The 18,918-nt window shown below is 44.2% G+C and overlaps 1 protein-coding gene across 1 annotated transcript; it reads left to right on the top strand.

The window, feature by feature from the left end:
* Positions 1-1,372: 1,372 nt before the first annotated feature.
* LOC124013930 (fibrinogen alpha chain) lies at positions 1,373-16,268 on the top strand. Its single transcript, XM_046328502.1, has 4 exons — positions 1,373-1,466; positions 3,700-3,782; positions 11,530-11,675; positions 15,779-16,268. Exons 2-4 carry the CDS (start codon positions 3,725-3,727, stop codon positions 16,145-16,147), a joined length of 573 nt encoding a protein of 190 aa, XP_046184458.1. The 5' UTR covers positions 1,373-1,466; positions 3,700-3,724; the 3' UTR covers positions 16,148-16,268.
* The last annotated feature ends 2,650 nt before the right edge of the window (positions 16,269-18,918 follow it).

The raw sequence follows: 18,918 nt of genomic DNA, 5'->3' as shown, positions 1-18,918 counted from the left end.
ATACCCAAACACACCCTACACAAACACACCCTACACAAACACACCCTACACAAACACACCACACCCTACACAAACACACCCTACACAAACACACCCTACACAAACACACCACACCCTACACAAACACACCCTACACAAACACACCACACCCTACACAAACACACCACACCACACCCTACACAAACACACCACACCACACCCTACACAAACACACCATACACAAACACACCCTACACAAACACACCACACCCTACACAAACACACCACACCCTACACAAACACACCCTACACAAACACACCACACCCTACACAAACACACCATACCCAAACACACCCTACACAAACACACCCTACACAAACACACCCTACACAAACACACCACACCCTACACAAACACACCCTACACAAACACACCACACCCTACACAAACACACCCTACACAAACACACCACACCACACCCTACACAAACACACCACACCACACCCTACACAAACACACCACACCACACCCTACACAAACACACCACACAGAAACACACCATACACAAACACACCACACACAAACACACCCTACACAAACACACCCTACACAAACACACCCTACACAAACACACCACACACAAACACACCCTACACAAACACACCCTACACAAACACACCCTACACAAACACACCACACCACACCCTACACAAACACACCACACAGAAACACACCATACATAAACACACCACACACAAACACACCCTACACAAACACACCCTACACAAACACACCCTACACAAACACACCATACACAAACACACCACACAGAAACACACCTTACACAAACACACCACACACCACACCCTACACAAACACACCCTACACAAACACAACACACCCTACACAAACACACTCTACACAAACACACCACACCCTACACAAACACACCCTACACAAACACAACACACCCTACACAAACACAACACACCCTCTACTTAGACCAAAGTCAGTGAGAAACATCCCATCTAACCCGATGAAATGAATAAAAACCAATCCAATCCTGAACTTATTGATAACTTACAGATAATGTTAATAGAGACTAACACACTCACAATATAGCTAAGGCCACCACAACCAAATTCACCCCCAAATATATACATGATTGATAATACATACAATGACACTTTTATGTACATGCTAACAATATATACTGTATGTGTCTGTATGAGTCCACGTGTCGGTCTGACTGCACGCTACAAGGCCAGACGAAGGAGACAGAGAAATAGACAATTGATCAATATAACCTTATCGAATCAATCAATAACCATAATTAATAAATAACTTATTGATAACGTCCACAGGAGTCCCGGTGTCCGTCGGGCTGCAGACTACAGGGTCTGATGGAGCAGACAGAGAGTCAGATGAGGAGCAGACTGGGGGACATCTGTGAGAGGAGACAGAGGTATACTGATTGATTGGATTTGTAAGTGTTAAAATCTCAGTGTTAAGGTAAAATAATTACGTGTCAAGAATACGTGATTTGATTTGATCAATGTAAAAAACCATAGATATTGAAACAAACCTGCAATAGAGCATCCTGGGAAATATGATAATAATGGTTGTGGTTTTGGTTTTTGCACCACTGAATAGTCATTGCTGCAAGTTGATTTTTAGAATAGTTAGTTTTTTAATAACTATGTTTCTGCATGCACATTAATTGATTAATTGATCGTATACTACACAAAGATAAATAAAAAATAAATAAAACATCTAAACTAATCCCATCAATAAAGGGTTGGATTTATTGCAACCCTTACTGAGATGCCTGTTCAGTTGGGATGGATTAGGTCGTCTTGTAAATGAAGTCTCCGCACCCCTTACTGAGATGCCTGTATCAGTTGGGATGGATTAGGTCGTCTTGTAAATGAAGTCTCCGCACCCCTTACTGAGATGTCTGTATCAGTTGGGATGGATTAGGTCGTCTTGTAAATGAAGTCTCCGCACCCCTTACTGAGATGCCTGTTCAGTTGGGATGGATTAGGTCGTCTTGTAAATGAAGTCTTGCACCCAGTCATTACTGAGATGTCTGTATCAGTTGGGATGGATTAGGTCTCTTGTAAATGAAGTACAAATGACTACACACCCCTTACTGAGATGCCTGTTCCAATTGGGATGGATTAGGTCGTCTTGTAAATGAAGTCTCCGCACCCCTTACTGAGATGTCTGTATCAGTTGGGATGGATTAGGTCGTCTTGTAAATGAAGTCTCCGCACCCCTTACTGAGATGCCTGTATCAGTTGGGATGGATTAGGTCGTCTTGTAAATGAAGTCTCCGCACCCCTTACTGAGATGCCTGTATCAATTGGGATGGATTAGGTCGTCTTGTAAATGAAGTCTCCGCACCCCTTACTGAGATGCCTGTATCAATTGGGATGGATTAGGTCGTTTTGTAAGTGAAGTCTTGCACCGTTGCAGTCATTCTGAAAGCAGGTTGTGTTTTACAAAGAATTCGAGTTGTTGGCTGTTCTCCCAAACTGGATTCTGATAAGAAGTACAAATGACTACACACACCATATTAATGTGACTGGCAGGGATGGTGTTGCCGAAGCGTTTCAGACCGCAACATTAACTATAACAACGCCCTATCTAAAGGCTTTACGATATAGATCAAACATTGTATTATTTTTAATTCAAACAAAGTTACTGTTTAATGATTGGCCATTGAATGTAAAAACATTATCTCTGTCACTAACAAACACAGTCGTGGGTGGGTACGTCTCACATTCACCTGAAAAGCATGCTGGGAAATGTGCTAATAATAAATAAACCTCCCCAGGTTAACACTGAGACCGCCGAGCTAAGAGAGATTTTGCTTAACCATGTAACGTTCTAAAGCATTATTAAACCTTGGTAAACCTCTCGTGGACAGATCTACGTTAACTGGTACCATAGAATCTGTTGGGAAGGAATTGGATGTTGCACAACCAAATTTCGATATTGAACCTGGTGTATTCTTACTCTCAACAGTAGTAAGTTGAGATCCCGACTGAGTTGCTTATATATATATATGTTTTAGTAACTTATATATTTTATATATTGTTAATTTATTGTTGTTTAATTGTTTTGGTCATGCAGCTAGGGGCCTTCAGCGACCGCTTATATCACTTATAGCTGGAACCGACCTAAAACTATCTTTTTGAATTTCAGAAAGGGAGGGGACATTTGGCCCTTACTCCTCATTCCGGTTCCGCTCCTCATTCTAGAATCTCCTCATTCCGGTTCCTCTCCTCGTTCTAGGATCTCCTCATTCCGGTTCCTCTCCTCGTTCTAGGATCTCCTCATTCCAGTTTCTCCTCATTCTAGGATCTCCTCATTCTAGGATCTCCTCGTTCTAGAACCTCCTCGTTCTAGGATCTCCTCATTCTAGAACCTCCTCGTTCTAGGATCTCCTCATTCTAGAACCTCCTCGTTCTAGATCTCCTCGTTCTAGAACCTCCTCGTTCTAGGACCTCCTCGTTCTAGAACCTCCTCGTTCTAGGATCTCCTCGTTCTAGGATCTCCTCATCTTCACATCTCTACTCTCAACACGTATGGACCCAGAAGTTCATTGAGCAGCTGACCAATTACGTGAGACTTTAGGTCTGGGTTAGCTGAGTTTAAACCTAGTTAAACATATTACATAATGTGAAAGTTAAGGCCAAGAACCATTCTTACAGGTACGAGGACGCGGCTACAGCATCCATGGTGACCACCAAACACATCTACAATATCAACCGCAAGGCCATCGTCAAGACACACAGTAGGTGACAACACCTCCAATCGATCTATCAATCAATCAAAAATATCTATCAATCAATGTCTGTCTATCTGTCTGTCTGTCTGGCTAACTGTCTGTCTGTCTGTCTGTCTGTCTGTCTGTCTGTCTGTCTGTCTGTCTGTCTGTCTGTCTGTCTGTCTGTCTGTCTGTCTGTCTGTCTGTCTGTCTGTCTGTCTGTCTGTCTGCCAGTCTGTCTGTCTGTCTGTCTGTCTGTCTGTCTGTCTGTCTGTCTGTCTGTCTGTCTGTCTGTCTGTCTGTCTGCCAGTCTGTCTGCCTGGCTAACTGTCTGTCTGTCTGTCTGTCTGTCTGTCTGTCTGTCTGTCTGTCTGTCTGTCTGTCTGTCTGTCTGTCTGTCTGTCTGTCTGTCTGTCTGCCAGTCTGTCTGTCTGTCTGTCTGTCTGTCTGTCTGTCTGTCTGTCTGTCTGTCTGTCTGTCTGTCTGTCTGTCTGTCTGTCTGTCTGTCTGTCTGTCTGTCTGTCTGTCTGTCTGTCCAAATACCAACTGAGCCATCGATCTTTCTACATTACATTTACATTTACATTTAAGTCATTTAGCAGACGCTCTTATCCAGAGCGACTTACAAATTGGTGCATTCACCTTATGACATCCAGTGGGACAGTCACTTAACAATAGTGCATCTAAAACTTAGAGGGGGTGGGGTGAGAGGGATTACTTATCCTATCCTAGGTATTCCTTAAAGAGGTGGGGTTTCAGGTGTCTCCGGAATGTGGTGATTGACTCCGCTGTCCTGGCGTCGTGAGGGAGTTTGTTCCACCATTGGGGGGCCAGGGCAGCGAACAGTTTTGACTGGGCTGAGCGGGAGCTGTACTTCCTCAGTGGTAGGGAGGCGAGCAGGCCAGAGGTGGATGAACGCAGTGCCCTTGTTTGGGTGTAGGGCCTGATCAGAGCCTGGAGGTACTGAGGTGCCGTTCCCCTCACAGCTCCGTAGGCAAGCACCATGGTCTTGTAGCGGATGCGAGCTTCAACTGGAAGCCAGTGGAGAGAACGGAGGAGCGGGGTGACGTGAGAGAACTTGGGAAGGTTGAACACCAGACGGGCTGCGGCGTTCTGGATGAGTTGAAGGGGTTTAATGGCACAGGCAGGGAGCCCAGCCAACAGCGAGTTGCAGTAATCCAGACGGGAGATGACAAGTGCCTGGATTAGGACCTGCGCCGCTTCCTGTGTGAGGCAGGGTCGTACTCTGCGGATGTTGTAGAGCATGAACCTACAGGAACGGGCCACCGCCTTGATGTTAGTTGAGAACGACAGGGTGTTGTCCAGGATCATGCCAAGGTTCTTGGCGCTCTGGGAGGAGGACACAATGGAGTTGTCGACCGTGATGGCAAGATCATGGAACGGGCAGTCCTTCCCCGGGAGGAAGAGCAGCTCCGTCTTGCCGAGGTTCAGCTTGAGGTGGTGATCCGTCATCCACACTGATATGTCTGCCAGACATGCAGAGATGCGATTCGCCACCTGGTCATCAGAAGGGGGAAAGGAGAAGATTAATTGTGTGTCGTCTGCATAGCAATGATAAGAGAGACCATGTGAGGTTATGACAGAACCAAGTGACTTGGTGTATAGCGAGAATAGGAGAGGGCCAAGAACAGAGCCCTGGGGGACACCAGTGGTGAGAGCGCGTGGTGAGGAGACAGATTCTCGCCACGCCACCTGGTAGGAGCGACCTGTCAGGTAGGACGCAATCCAAGCGTGGGCCGCGCCGGAGATGCCCAACTCGGAGAGGGTGGAGAGGAGGATCTGATGGTTCACAGTATCGAAGGCGGCCGATAGATCTAGAAGGATGAGAGCAGAGGAGAGAGAGTTAGCTTTAGCAGTGCGGAGCGCCTCCGTGATACAGAGGAGAGCAGTCTCAGTTGAATGACTAGTCTTGAAACCTGACTGATTTGGATCAAGAAGGTCATTCAGAGAGAGATAGCGGGAGAGCTGGCCAAGGACGGCACGTTCAAGAGTTTTGGAGAGAAAAGAAAGAAGGGATACTGGTCTGTAATTGTTGACATCAGAGGGATCGAGTGTAGGTTTTTTCAGAAGGGGTGCAACTCTCGCTCTCTTGAAGACGGAAGGGACGTAGCCAACGGTCAGGGATGAGTTGATGAGCGAGGTGAGGTAAGGGAGAAGGTCTCCGGAAATGGTCTGGAGAAGAGAGGAGGGGATAGGGTCAAGCGGGCAGGTTGTTGGGCGGCCGGCCGTCACAAGACGCGAGATTTCATCTGGAGAGAGAGGGGAGAAAGAGGTCAGAGCACAGGGTAGGGCAGTGTGAGCAGAACCAGCGGTGTCGTTTGACTTAGCAAACGAGGATCGGATGTCGTCGACCTTCTTTTCAAAATGGTTGACGAAGTCATCTGCAGAGAGGGAGGAGGGGGGAGGGGGCGGAGGATTCAGGAGGGAGGAGAAGGTGGCAAAGAGCTTCCTAGGGTTAGAGGCAGATGCTTGGAATTTAGCGTGGTAGAAAGTGGCTTTAGCAGCAGAGACAGAGGAGGAAAATGTAGAGAGGAGGGAGTGAAAGGATGCCAGGTCCGCAGGGAGGCGAGTTTTCCTCCATTTCCGCTCGGCTGCCCGGAGCCCTGTTCTGTGAGCTCGCAATGAGTCATCGAGCCACGGAGCGGGAGGGGAGGACCGAGCCGGCCTGGAGGATAGGGGACATAGAGAGTCAAGGGATGCAGAGAGGGAGGAGAGGAGGGTTGAGGAGGCAGAATCAGGAGATAGGTGGGAAAAGGTTTGAGCGGAGGGAAGAGATGATAGGATGGAAGAGGAGAGAGTAGCGGGGGAGAGAGAGCGAAGGTTGGGACGACGCGATACCATCCGAGTAGGGGCAGTGTGGGAGGTGTTGGATGAGAGCGAGAGGGAAAAGGATACAAGGCAGTGGTCGGAGACTTGGAGGGGAGTTGCAGTGAGGTTAGTGGAAGAACAGCATCTAGTAAAGATGAGGTCGAGCGTATTGCCTGCCTTGTGAGTAGGGGGAAGGTGAGAGGGTGAGGTCAAAAGAGGAGAGGAGTGGAAAGAAGGAGGCAGAGAGGAAAGAGTCAAAGGTAGACGTGGGGAGGTTAAAGTCGCCCAGAACTGTGAGAGGTGAGCCGTCCTCAGGAAAGGAGCTTATCAAGGCATCAAGCTCATTGATGAACTCTCCGAGGGAACCTGGAGGGCGATAAATGATAAGGATGTTAAGCTTGAAAGGGCTAGTAACTGTGACAGCATGGAATTCAAAGGAGGCGATAGACAGATGGGTAAGGGGAGAAAGAGAGAATGACCACTTGGGAGAGATGAGGATCCCGGTGCCACCACCCCGCTGACCAGACGCTCTCGGGGTGTGCGAGAACACGTGGGCGGACGAAGAGAGAGCAGTAGGAGTAGCAGTGTTGTCTGTGGTGATCCATGTTTCCGTCAGTGCCAAGAAGTCGAGGGACTGGAGGGAGGCATAGGCTGAGATGAACTCTGCCTTGTTGACCGCAGATTGGCAGTTCCAGAGGCTACCAGAGACCTGGAACTCCACGTGGGTCGTGTGCGCTGGGACCACCAGAGTAGGGTGGCCGCGGCCACGCGGTGTTATCTATCTACAGTTGAATTCGGAAGTTTACATACACCTTAGCCAAATACATTTATACTCAGTTTTTCACTATTTCTGACATTTAATCCTAGTAAAAATTCCCTGTTTTAGGTCAGTTAGGATCACCACTTAATTTTAAGAATGTGAAATGTCAGAATAGTAGTAGAGAGAATGATTTATTTAAGCTTTTATTTCCTTCATCACATTTCCAGTGGGTCAGAAGTTTACATACACTCAATTAGTATTTGGTAGCATTGCCTTTAAATTGTTTAACTTGGGTAAAACGTTTCAGGTAGCCTTCCACAAGCTTCCCACAATAAGTTGGGTGAATTTTGGCCCATTCCTCCTGACAGATCTGGTGTAACTGAGTCAGGTTTGTAGGCCTTCTTACTCACACACGCTGTTTCAGTTCTGCCCACAATAGGAATTAGAATTATATAGGAATTAGGTCAGGGCTTTGTGATGGCCACTCCAATACCTTGACTTTGTTGTCCTTAAGCCATTTTGCCACAACTTGGGGTCATTGTCCATTTGGAAGACCCATTTGCGACAAAGCTTTAACTTGACTGATGTCTTGAGATGTTACTTCAATATATCCACATCATATATCCTAATGATGCCATCTATTTTGTGAAGTGCACCAGTCTCTCCTGCAGTAAAGCACCTTCACAACATGATGCTGCCTCCCCCGTGCTTCAAGGTTGGGATGGTGTTCTTCAGCTTGCAGGCCTCCCCCTTTTTCCTCCAAACATAACGATGGTCATTATGGCCAAACAGTTCCACTTTTGTTTCATCAGACCAGAGGACATTTCTCCAAAAATTACGATCTTTTTTCACATGTGCAGTTGCAAACTGAAGTCTGTCTTTTTTTATGGCAGTTTTGGAGCAGTGGCTTCTTCCTTGCTGAGTGGCCTTTCAGGTTATGTCGATATAGGACTCGTTTTACTGTGGATATAGATACTTTTGTACCGGTTTCCTCCAGCATCTTCACGTGGTCCTTTGTTGTTGTTCTGGGATTGATTTGCACTTTTCGCACCAAAGTACGTTCATCTCTAGGAGACAGAACGCATCTCCTTCCTGAGAGGTATGATGGCTGCGTGGTCCCATGGTGTTTATACTTGTGTACTATTGTTTGTACAGATGAACATGGTACCTTCAGGTGTTTGGAAATTGCTCCCAAGAATGAACCAGACTTGTGGAGGTCTGCAATTATTTGAGGTCTTGGCTGATTTATTTTAATACCCCATGATGTCAAGCAAAGAGGCACTGAGTTTGAAGGTAGGCCTTGAAATACATCCACAGGTACACTTCCAATTGACTCAAATTATGTCAATTAGCCTATCAGAAGCTTCTAAAGCCATGACATAATTTTCTGGAATTTTCCAAGCTTTTTAAAGGCACAGTCAACTTAGTGTATGTAAACTTCTGACCCACTGGAATTGTGATACAGTGAATTATCAGTGAAATAATCTGTAAACAATTGTTGGAAAAATGACTCCAACCTAAGTGGATGTAAACTAGTTTTAATGACTCCAACCTAAGTGGATGTAAACTAGTTTTAATGACTCCAACCTAAGTGTATGTAAACTAGTTTTAATGACTCCAACCTAAGTGGATGTAAACTAGTTTTAATGACTCCAACCTAAGTGTATGTAAACTAGTTTTAATGACTCCAACCTAAGTGTATGTAAACTAGTTTTAATGACTCCAACCTAAGTGTATGTAAACTAGTTTTAATGACTCCAACCTAAGTGTATGTAAACTAGTTTTAATGACTCCAACCTAAGTGTATGTAAACTAGTTTTATTGACTCCAACCTAAGTGTATGTAAACTAGTTTTAATGACTCCAACCTAAGTGTATGTAAACTAGTTTTAATGACTCCAACCTAAGTGTATGTAAACTAGTTTTAATGACTCCAACCTAAGTGGATGTAAACTAGTTTTAATGACTCCAACCTAAGTGGATGTAAACTAGTTTTAATGAATCCAACCTAAGTGTATGTAAACTAGTTTTAATGACTCCAACCTAAGTGTATGTAAACTAGTTTTAATGACTCCAACCTAAGTGGATGTAAACTAGTTTTAATGACTCCAACCTAAGTGTATGTAAACTAGTTTTAATGACTCCAACCTAAGTGGATGTAAACTAGTTTTAATGACTCCAACCTAAGTGTATGTAAACTAGTTTTAATGACTCCAACCTAAGTGGATGTAAACTAGTTTTAATGACTCCAACCTGAGTGTATGTAAACTAGTTTTAATGACTCCAACCTAAGTGTATGTAAACTAGTTTTAATGACTCCAACCTAAGTGTATGTAAACTAGTTTTAATGACTCCAACCTAAGTGTATGTAAACTAGTTTTAATGACTCCAACCTAAGTGTATGTAAACTAGTTTTAATGACTCCAACCTAAGTGGATGTAAACTAGTTTTAATGACTCCAACCTAAGTGTATGTAAACTAGTTTTAATGACTCCAACCTAAGTGGATGTAAACTAGTTTTAATGACTCCAACCTAAGTGTATGTAAACTAGTTTTAATGACTCCAACCTAAGTGTATGTAAACTAGTTTTAATGACTCCAACCTAAGTGGATGTAAACTAGTTTTAATGACTCCAACCTAAGTGTATGTAAACTAGTTTTAATGACTCCAACCTAAGTGGATGTAAACTAGTTTTAATGACTCCAACCTAAGTGTATGTAAACTAGTTTTAATGACTCCAACCTAAGTGGATGTAAACTAGTTTTAATGACTCCAACCTAAGTGTATGTAAACTAGTTTTAATGACTCCAACCTAATGTGGATGTAAACTAGTTTTAATGACTCCAACCTAAGTGTATGTAAACTAGTTTTAATGACTCCAACCTAAGTGGATGTAAACTAGTTTTAATGACTCCAACCTAAGTGGATGTAAACTAGTTTTAATGACTCCAACCTAAGTGGATGTAAACTAGTTTTAATGACTCCAACCTAAGTGGATGTAAACTAGTTTTAATGACTCCAACCTAAGTGGATGTAAACTAGTTTTAATGACTTTTAAACTGAATGACTCCAACCTAAGTGGATGTAAACTAGTTTTAATGACTCCAACCTAAGTGGATGTAAACTAGTTTTAATGACTCCAACCTAAGTGGATGTAAACTAGTTTTAATGACTCCAACCTAAGTGGATGTAAACTAGTTTTAATGACTCCAACCTAAGTGGATGTAAACTAGTTTTAATGACTCCATCCTAAGTGGATGTAAACTAGTTTTAATGACTCCAACCTAAGTGGATGTAAACTAGTTTTAATGACTCCAACCTAGTTTTAATGACTCCAACCTAAGTGTATGTAAACTAGTTTTAATGACTCCAACCTGAGTGTATGTAAACTAGTTTTAATGACTCCAACCTAAGTGTATGTAAACTAGTTTTAATGACTCCAACCTAAGTGTATGTAAACTAGTTTTAATGACTCCAACCTAAGTGGATGTAAACTAGTTTTAATGACTCCAACCTAAGTGTATGTAAACTAGTTTTAATGACTCCAACCTAAGTGTATGTAAACTAGTTTTAATGACTCCAACCTGAGTGTATGTAAACTAGTTTTAATGACTCCAACCTAAGTGTATGTAAACTAGTTTTAATGACTCCAACCTAAGTGGATGTAAACTAGTTTTAATGACTCCAACCTAAGTGTATGTAAACTAGTTTTAATGACTCCAACCTAAGTGGATGTAAACTAGTTTTAATGACTCCAACCTAAGTGGATGTAAACTAGTTTTAATGACTCCATCCTAAGTGGATGTAAACTAGTTTTAATGACTCCAACCTAAGTGGATGTAAACTAGTTTTAATGACTCCAACCTAAGTGTATGTAAACTAGTTTTAATGACTCCAACCTAAGTGGATGTGAACTAGTTTTAATGACTCCAACCTGAGTGGATGTGAACTTCAGACTTCAACTGTATGAATCACTGTCTGTTTGTCTGTTTGTCTGTTCGTCTGTCCGTCTACCAACCAAGCCATCGATCTTAATATCTATCAATCAATTGCCTTCCATGTGTTTTAGTCTCTGCTTCCCCCAGTTGTCCTACTGCCCCCTTTCTCTCTCCTTCACTCTTACCTCCATCTTCTGTTTTGATTGATTGATTGATCGATTGTTTGATTGATTGATTGTGACTACAGTGTCTGAGCTGAGGTACGTGGAGTTTGCTGAGGGTTTGGCCATGAACCTGACATCGCTAAGGAAACGGTCGGCTGCGTTGCTACGGAAACTGAAGGAGCAGCGAAGCCACGTCCAGAAACAGCTAGAGGACATGTACCGGCAAGAGGTAAGAGTCAGACTTAGAGAGTTAAAAGTCAGACTTAGAAAGGTAAGAGTCAGACTTAGAAAGTCAGACTTAGAGAGTTAAGAGTCAGACTAATCATACGACCGGTGAGGAAGGGGAGTTGGCCTGAAGACCGTGCGCAGAGAGTTAAGAGTCAGACTTAGAGAGTTAAGAGTCAGACTTAGAGAGTTAAGAGTCAGACTTAAAGAGTTAAGATTCAGACTTAAAGAGTTAAGATTCAGACTTAGAAAGTCAGACTTAGAGAGTTAAGATTCAGACTTAAAGAGTCAAGAGTCAGACTTAGAGAGTTAAGAGTCAGACTTAAAGAGTTAAGAGTCAGACTTAGAGAGTTAACAGTCAGACTTAAAGAGTTAAGATTCAGACTTAGAAAGTCAGACTTAGAGAGTTAAGATTCAGACTTAAAGAGTCAAGAGTCAGACTTAGAGAGTTAAGAGTCAGACTTAGAGAGTTAAGAGTCAGACTTAAAGAGTTAAGAGTCAGACTTAGAGAGTTAAGAGTCAGACTTAGAAAGTCAGACTTAGAGAATTAAGATTCAGACTTAAAGAGTCAAGAGTCAGACTTAGAGAGTTAAGAGTCAGACTTAAAGAGGTAAGAGTCAGACTTAGAGAGTTAAAAGTCAGACTTAGAAAGGTAAGAGTCAGACTTAGAAAGTCAGACTTAGAGAGTTAAGAGTCAGATTAGAGAGTTAAGAGTCAGACTTAGAGAGTTAAGAGTCAGACTTAGAGAGTTAAGAGTCAGACTTAGAGAGTTAACAGTCAGACTTAAAGAGTTAAGATTCAGACTTAGAAAGTCAGACTTAGAGAGTTAAGATTCAGACTTAAAGAGTCAAGAGTCAGACTTAGAGAGTTAAGAGTCAGACTTAGAGAGTTAAGAGTCAGACTTAAAGAGTTAAGAGTCAGACTTAGAGAGTTAAGAGTCAGACTTAGAAAGTCAGACTTAGAGAGTTAAGATTCAGACTTAAAGAGTTAAGAGTCAGACTTAGAGAGTTAAGAGTCAGACTTAGAGAGTTAAGAGTCAGACTTAGAGAGGTAAGAGTCAGTCTTAGAGAGGTAAGAGTCAGACTTAGAGAGTTAAGAGTCAGACTTAAAGAGTTAAGAGTCAGACTTAGAGAGTTAAGAGTCAGACTTAGAGAGTGAAAGGGAAACTTTCAACTTCATTGGAAACACTTATCTTTCTCTATATTTTTTACTACAAAACATAGAAACACGCCATTTTCACACATGTTGATGTTGCCGTGGTGCTGGAGATGATGTGAAGATTAAAAATGCACCTAGAGGCCCAGTTTGTTGTTTGTTTGAGATGAAGCCTAGTCTAGTACTAGTAGAGTGAATAGAACCCATGTGCAGTGACTGTGTGGGAGAGAAGTCTTGAATCATCTGAATATCTGCGGTGGTGCTGGAGATGATGTGAAGCTCGTGTCATTTTGCTGAGTCTACCTTTAATGTGCCCAGGAAAGTTCTGGGTAGAAAGTATTCAGACCCTTTGACTTTTTACACACCCACCCCCCCCCCCCCGAATCAATCTACATACAATACCCCATAACGATGAAGCAAAAATAGGTTTTTAGACATTTTTTTGCAAACGTATGTAAATGTTATGTTAACGTTTTATTTTATTTTTAGACATTTGCAAAAAAAAAATGTAAAAATGTTTTTTGTTTTGTCATTGTGGGGTATTTGTGTGTAGATTGATGAGGGGGCAAAAACATTCCAATACATTTTATTACAAGGCAGTGATGTAACGAGGCTGTGATGTAACGAGTCTGTGATGTAACGAGTCTGTGATGTAACGAGTCTGTGATGTAACGATGCTGTGATGTAACGAGGCTGTGATGTAACGAGGCTGTGATGTAACGAGGCTGTGATGTAACGATGCTGTGATGTAACGAGGCTGTGATGTAACGATGCTGTGATGTAACGAGGCTGTGATGTAACGAGGCTGTGATGTAACGAGGCTGTGATGTAACGAGTCTGTGATGTAACGATGCTGTGATGTAACGAGGCTGTGATGTAACGAGGCTGTGATGTAACGAGGCAGTGATGTAACGAGGCTGTGATGTAACGAGCGAGGCTGTGATGTAACGAGGCTGTGATGTAACGAGGCTGTGATGTAACGAGGCTGTGATGTAACGAGGCTGTGATGTAACGAGGCTGTGATGTAACGATGCTGTGATGTAACGAGGCTGTGATGTAACGAGGCTGTGATGTAACGAGGCTGTGATGTAACGAAGTGGAAAAGGGGGAGGGGTCTGAATACTTTCAGAATGCACCGTAGATTTTCATCATCTCACATTCTCCCATAAACTCCATTCACTGCACACGACGGAGAGGAGTTGAGGAACGGAGGTGAGGAAAGGAGATGAGGATAGGAGATGAGGAAATTATATGATAGGAGATGAGGATAGGACATGAGGAGATTAGGAAATTATATGAGGATAGGAGATGAGGATATGAGATGAGGAGATTAGGAAATTATATGAGGATAGGAGATGAGGATAGGAGATGAGGACAGGAGATGAGGAGATGAGGATATCAGATGAGGAAAGGAGACGAGGAAAGGAGATGAGAATAGTTGAATATCAATGCCTTATGACACACAACTGTTGCGCTAGTGACTATTGATCTCCCTGATTTTGAGAACATGCGGGGGAGGCAAAACTGCCACAGCTAACTTTGACTCATATGACAAACATGGGCCCTGTCCCAAATGGTTCCCTGTTCCCTATCTAGTGCACCAGAACCTGGTCAAAAGTAGGGCGCTGGATTAGGGGATGCGTTTGGGACACAAACACGATGCTCTCCAACCTCATCCCACCAGTCAAGGTCCTCTAGTGTTTACCGAAGAGCTTTGGTCAAATCCTAACGCTTTGCTTCTCTAGCTGTGTCTCTGTGTCTCTGTGTCTCTGTGTCTCTGTGTCTCTGTGTCTCTGTGTCTCTGTGTCTCTGTGTCTCTGTCTCTCTCTGTGTCTCTGTGTCTCTGTGTCTCTGTGTCTCTGTGTCTCTGTGTCTCTGTGTCTCTCTGTGTCTCTGTGTCTCTCTGTGTCTCTGTGTCTCTGTGTCTCTGTGTCTCTGTGTCTCTGTGTCTCTCTGTGTCTCTGTGTCTCTCTGTGTCTCTGTGTCTCTCTGTGTCTCTGTGTCTCTCTGTGTCTCTGTGTCTCTGTCTCTCTCTGTGTCTCTGTGTCTCTGTGTCTCTCTGTGTCTCTGTGTCTCTGTGTCTCTGTGTCTCTGTCTCTGTGTCTCTGTGTCTCTGTCTCTCCGTGTCTCTGTGTCTCTGTGTCTCTCTGTGTCTCTGTGTCTCTCTGTGTCTCTGTGTCTCTCTGTGTCTCTGTGTCTCTGTGTCTCTCTGTGTCTCTGTGTCTCTGTGTCTCTCTGTGTCTCTGTGTCTCTCTGTGTCTCTGTGTCTCTCTGTGTCTCTGTGTCTCTGTGTCTCTGTGTCTCTCTGTGTCTCTGTGTCTCTGTGTCTCTGTGTCTCTGTCTCTGTGTCTCTGTGTCTCTGTCTCTCCGTGTCTCCGTGTCTCTGTGTCTCTGTGTCTCTGTCTCTCCGTGTCTCTGTCTCTCTGTGTCTCTGTGTCTCTGTGTCTCTGTCTCTCTGTCTCTGTGTCTCTGTGTCTCTGTCTCTGTGTCTCTGTGTCTCTGTGTCTCTGTGTCTCTGTGTCTCTGTGTCTCTGTCTCTCTGTCTCTGTGTCTCTGTGTCTCTGTGTCTCTGTGTCTCTGTGTCTCTGTGTCTCTGTCTCTCTGTGTCTCTGTAACACATCAGATGGGCATTGACCTTTGGCTGAGTCTGAAATAGCACCCTGTTGTCTACACAGTGTACTGTTGACCAGGTGTCTCTGATGTAGGATCAGCCCCTTCTCTCCATTGAATCTTATTTATTATGGTTTCAAATTGCAAACTGATCCTAAATCAGAAATCATGTGCCTGATAAACCACCAGTCACTTATCCATATGGCCTCAGAGCATTATATAGAGAATAGGGTGCCATTTTGGACATAACCTCTGTGGGTTGCATAGGTGGGCCTTGGTCAAAAGTAGTGCACTATGTAGGGAACCTCTGTTCACACCTCTGTGTTTCTCTCTGTACCCTAGGTGGACGTTGAGATCAAACTGCGCTCCTGTCAAGGATCATGCAACAGGTCCATCGCTTTCCGTATCGACCACGACAGCTACAGATCGATGGCCAATCAGATGGCCCTGTTCAGTAACACCGCCAAGCATCGGAAGAGCTCTCCTCTTAATAAGGACATCGCTAAGATCAAACTACAGCCGGTGGCTGTCGATCCCCCGCCATCGACCGCCTATAAAACCATCCCCATGGTCCAGAAGGAACTCCTGACTCAGTTTGAGGATCTAGAACAGAATCATGTGGTTCTGGAAGAGGTTCTAGAAGAAACGGAATGCCTGGGTTCTGAAAGGGAGAGAGGAAAAGGAGAAGCAGGCGTTCTAGAATGTAAATAATAAACTCAGATAGAGATGTCTGCCTCTCTGTGATATCTTGGTTCGGTTCTGATAGATATGTTATTATGAAAACATTGAGGTCATATTTTTATTTACTTCTAATAAAGGACTGCTGTTTTAATTAACATAAACTATCATTATATAGAGCCACGGGAAGTAGGGGTGTTGAGGATGCCTCACTGGGGTTCTACTCCTGAGTGGCGCAGGGGTCTAAGACAGTGCATCTCAGTGCAAGAGGCTTCACTGCAGAAACACTTGTTGGAATCCAGGCTGCATCACGTCTGGCTGTGATTGCGTGTCCCATAGGGACAATCGGCCCAGCGTTGTGTCAGGGAAATTTCCTCTATTTACCAAATCATGGGAGCAAACCACACACACGTCAGAGTTAGTTATAAAAGTCCATCTTTAATTATATGATGAGCTCTATCACAATCCTGTGACTCTCAGATAAATTCAGTGTCTCCCAGTGAATTCTCTGAGAGTCCCCTTACAATGCAACTGAGTTCCTTTAATAGCAAAGACACACATAGTCAGACAGCATAGACATAACTCATCGTTCAGCTTTGTCTCCTTTCCCAAACCCCAGAACCATAAACCAATCCTCCATATCAACAGGCATATATCAAATTGTCATTTAGATACAACCCACTGTATATACAACCAATCCTGGACAAACTCACGGAGAGGAGAATGAGGCTATAGGTTAAGATAGAAACAACATAAGAGGGAGCATAGAATGATTCCAGACACTGCCACCCTTCTTTCCCCACTAGAAAAGGTAGGGAGTAAAAGATGTGTTTACACATGATGACACTTTGACCTCTCCCCTCTCTGTGGCCCATGTAACTTAGTCTTGACATAGAACAGATAACTGCAACCTCGCCACAGTATTATACAAAAATACCATTCTGATGACAAGTAACTTACACACATTTGATAAATATAAAACATCTATAAGAATGTTACCAACAAATTCTGATCCTTCCACGACAGTTGTCCAGGGTAGGCTGTCATTGTAAATATGAATTTGTTCTTAACTGACATGCCCTGTGAAAATTAAACTAATATTACTCTTGTCAGAGAGGAATAAAATAAGCAGCAGGTTGGGAAGAAAACATTCTGACAAAGAGATTATCAACCCCCTCCTCCAGCACTAACAAAGAGATTCTAAACCCCCTCCTCCAGCACTAACGAAGAGATTCTCAACCCCCTCCTCCAGCACTAACGAAGAGATTCTCAACCCCCTCCTCCAGCACTAACGAAGAGATTCTCAACCCCCTCCTCCAGCACTAACGAAGAGATTCTCAACCCCCTCCTCCAGCACTAACGAAGAGATTCTCAACCCCTTCCTCCAGCACTTAACGAAGAGATTCTCAACCCCCTCCTCCAGCACTAACGAAGAGATTCTCAACCCCCCCTCCAGCACTAACAAAGAGATTCTCAACCCCCTCCTCCAGCACTAACGAAGAGATTCTCAACCCCTCCTCCAGCACTAACGAAGAGATTCTCAACCCCCTCCTCCAGCACTAACAAAGAGATTCTCAACCCCTCCTCCAGCACTAACGAAGAGATTCTCAACCCCCTCCTCCAGCACTAACGAAGAGATTCTCAACCCCCCCCCCAGCACTAACAAAGAGATTCTCAACCCCTCCTCCAGCACTAACGAAGAGATTCTCAACCCCCTCCTCCAGCACTAACGAAGAGATTCTCAACCCCCTCCTCCAGCACTAACGAAGAGATTCTCAACCCCCTCCTCCAGCACTAACGAAGAGATTCTCAACCCCCTCCTCCAGCACTAACGAAGAGATTCTCAACCCCCTCCTCCAGCACTAACAAAGAGATTCTCAACCCCTCCTCCAGCACTAACGAAGAGATTCTCAACCCCCTCCTCCAGCACTAACGAAGAGATTCTCAACCCCCCCCCCAGCACTAACAAAGAGATTCTCAACCCCCTCCTCCAGCACTAACAAAGAGATTCTCAACCCCCTCCTCCAGCACTAACGAAGAGATTCTCAACCCCCCAGCACTAACAATGAGATTCTCAACCCCTCCTCCAGCACTAACGAAGAGATTCTCAACCCCTCCTCCAGCACTAACGAAGAGATTCTCAACCCCTCCTCCAGCACTAACGAAGAGATTCTCAACCCCCTCCTCCAGGACTAACAAAGAGATTCTCAACCCCCTCCTCCAGCACTAACAAAGAGATTCTCAACCCCTCCTCCAGCACTAACGAAGAGATTCTCAACCCCTCCCCCAGGACTAACAAAGAGATTCTCAACCCCCTCCTCCAGCACTAACGAAGAGATTCTCAACCCCCTCCCCAGGACTAACAAAGAGATTCTCAACCCCTCCTCCAGCACTAACGAAGAGATTCTCAACCCCTCCCCAGGGACTAACAAAGAGATTCTCAACCCCCTCCTCCATCACTAACAAAGAGATTCTCAACCCCTTCCTCCAGCACTAACGAAGAGATTCTCAACCCCTCCTCCAGCACTAACGAAGAGATTCTCAACCCCCTCCTCCAGCACTAACGAAGAGATTCTCAACCCCTTCCTCCAGCACTTAACGAAGAGATTCTCAACCCCTCCTCCATCACTAACAAAGAGATTCTCAACCCCTCCTCCAGCACTAACGAAGAGATTCTCAACCCCCTCCCCAGGGACTAACAAAGAGATTCTCAACCCCCTCCCCAGGGACTAACAAAGAGATTCTCAACCCCCTACTCCATCACTGACGAAGAGATCTTCAACCCCCCCAGCACTAACAAAGAG

Source organism: Oncorhynchus gorbuscha, linkage group LG25, assembly GCF_021184085.1.
Source record: "Oncorhynchus gorbuscha isolate QuinsamMale2020 ecotype Even-year linkage group LG25, OgorEven_v1.0, whole genome shotgun sequence".
Classification (NCBI taxonomy): domain Eukaryota; kingdom Metazoa; phylum Chordata; class Actinopteri; order Salmoniformes; family Salmonidae; genus Oncorhynchus; species Oncorhynchus gorbuscha.
This window is presented reverse-complemented; position numbering and strand designations above follow the sequence as displayed.

What these genes read in the sequence shown, in the direction of transcription:
- LOC124013930 (XM_046328502.1), top strand. Translation starts at nt 3,725, where the DNA reads ATGGTGACCACCAAACACATCTACAATATCAACCGCAAGGCCATCGTC. An exon ending in GGCCATCGTCAAGACACACA is followed by an intron (nt 3,783 to 11,529) that starts GTAGGTGACAAC and finishes TTGTGACTACAG; the next exon opens with TGTCTGAGCTGAGGTACGTG. An exon ending in AGGACATGTACCGGCAAGAG is followed by an intron (nt 11,676 to 15,778) that starts GTAAGAGTCAGA and finishes TCTGTACCCTAG; the next exon opens with GTGGACGTTGAGATCAAACT.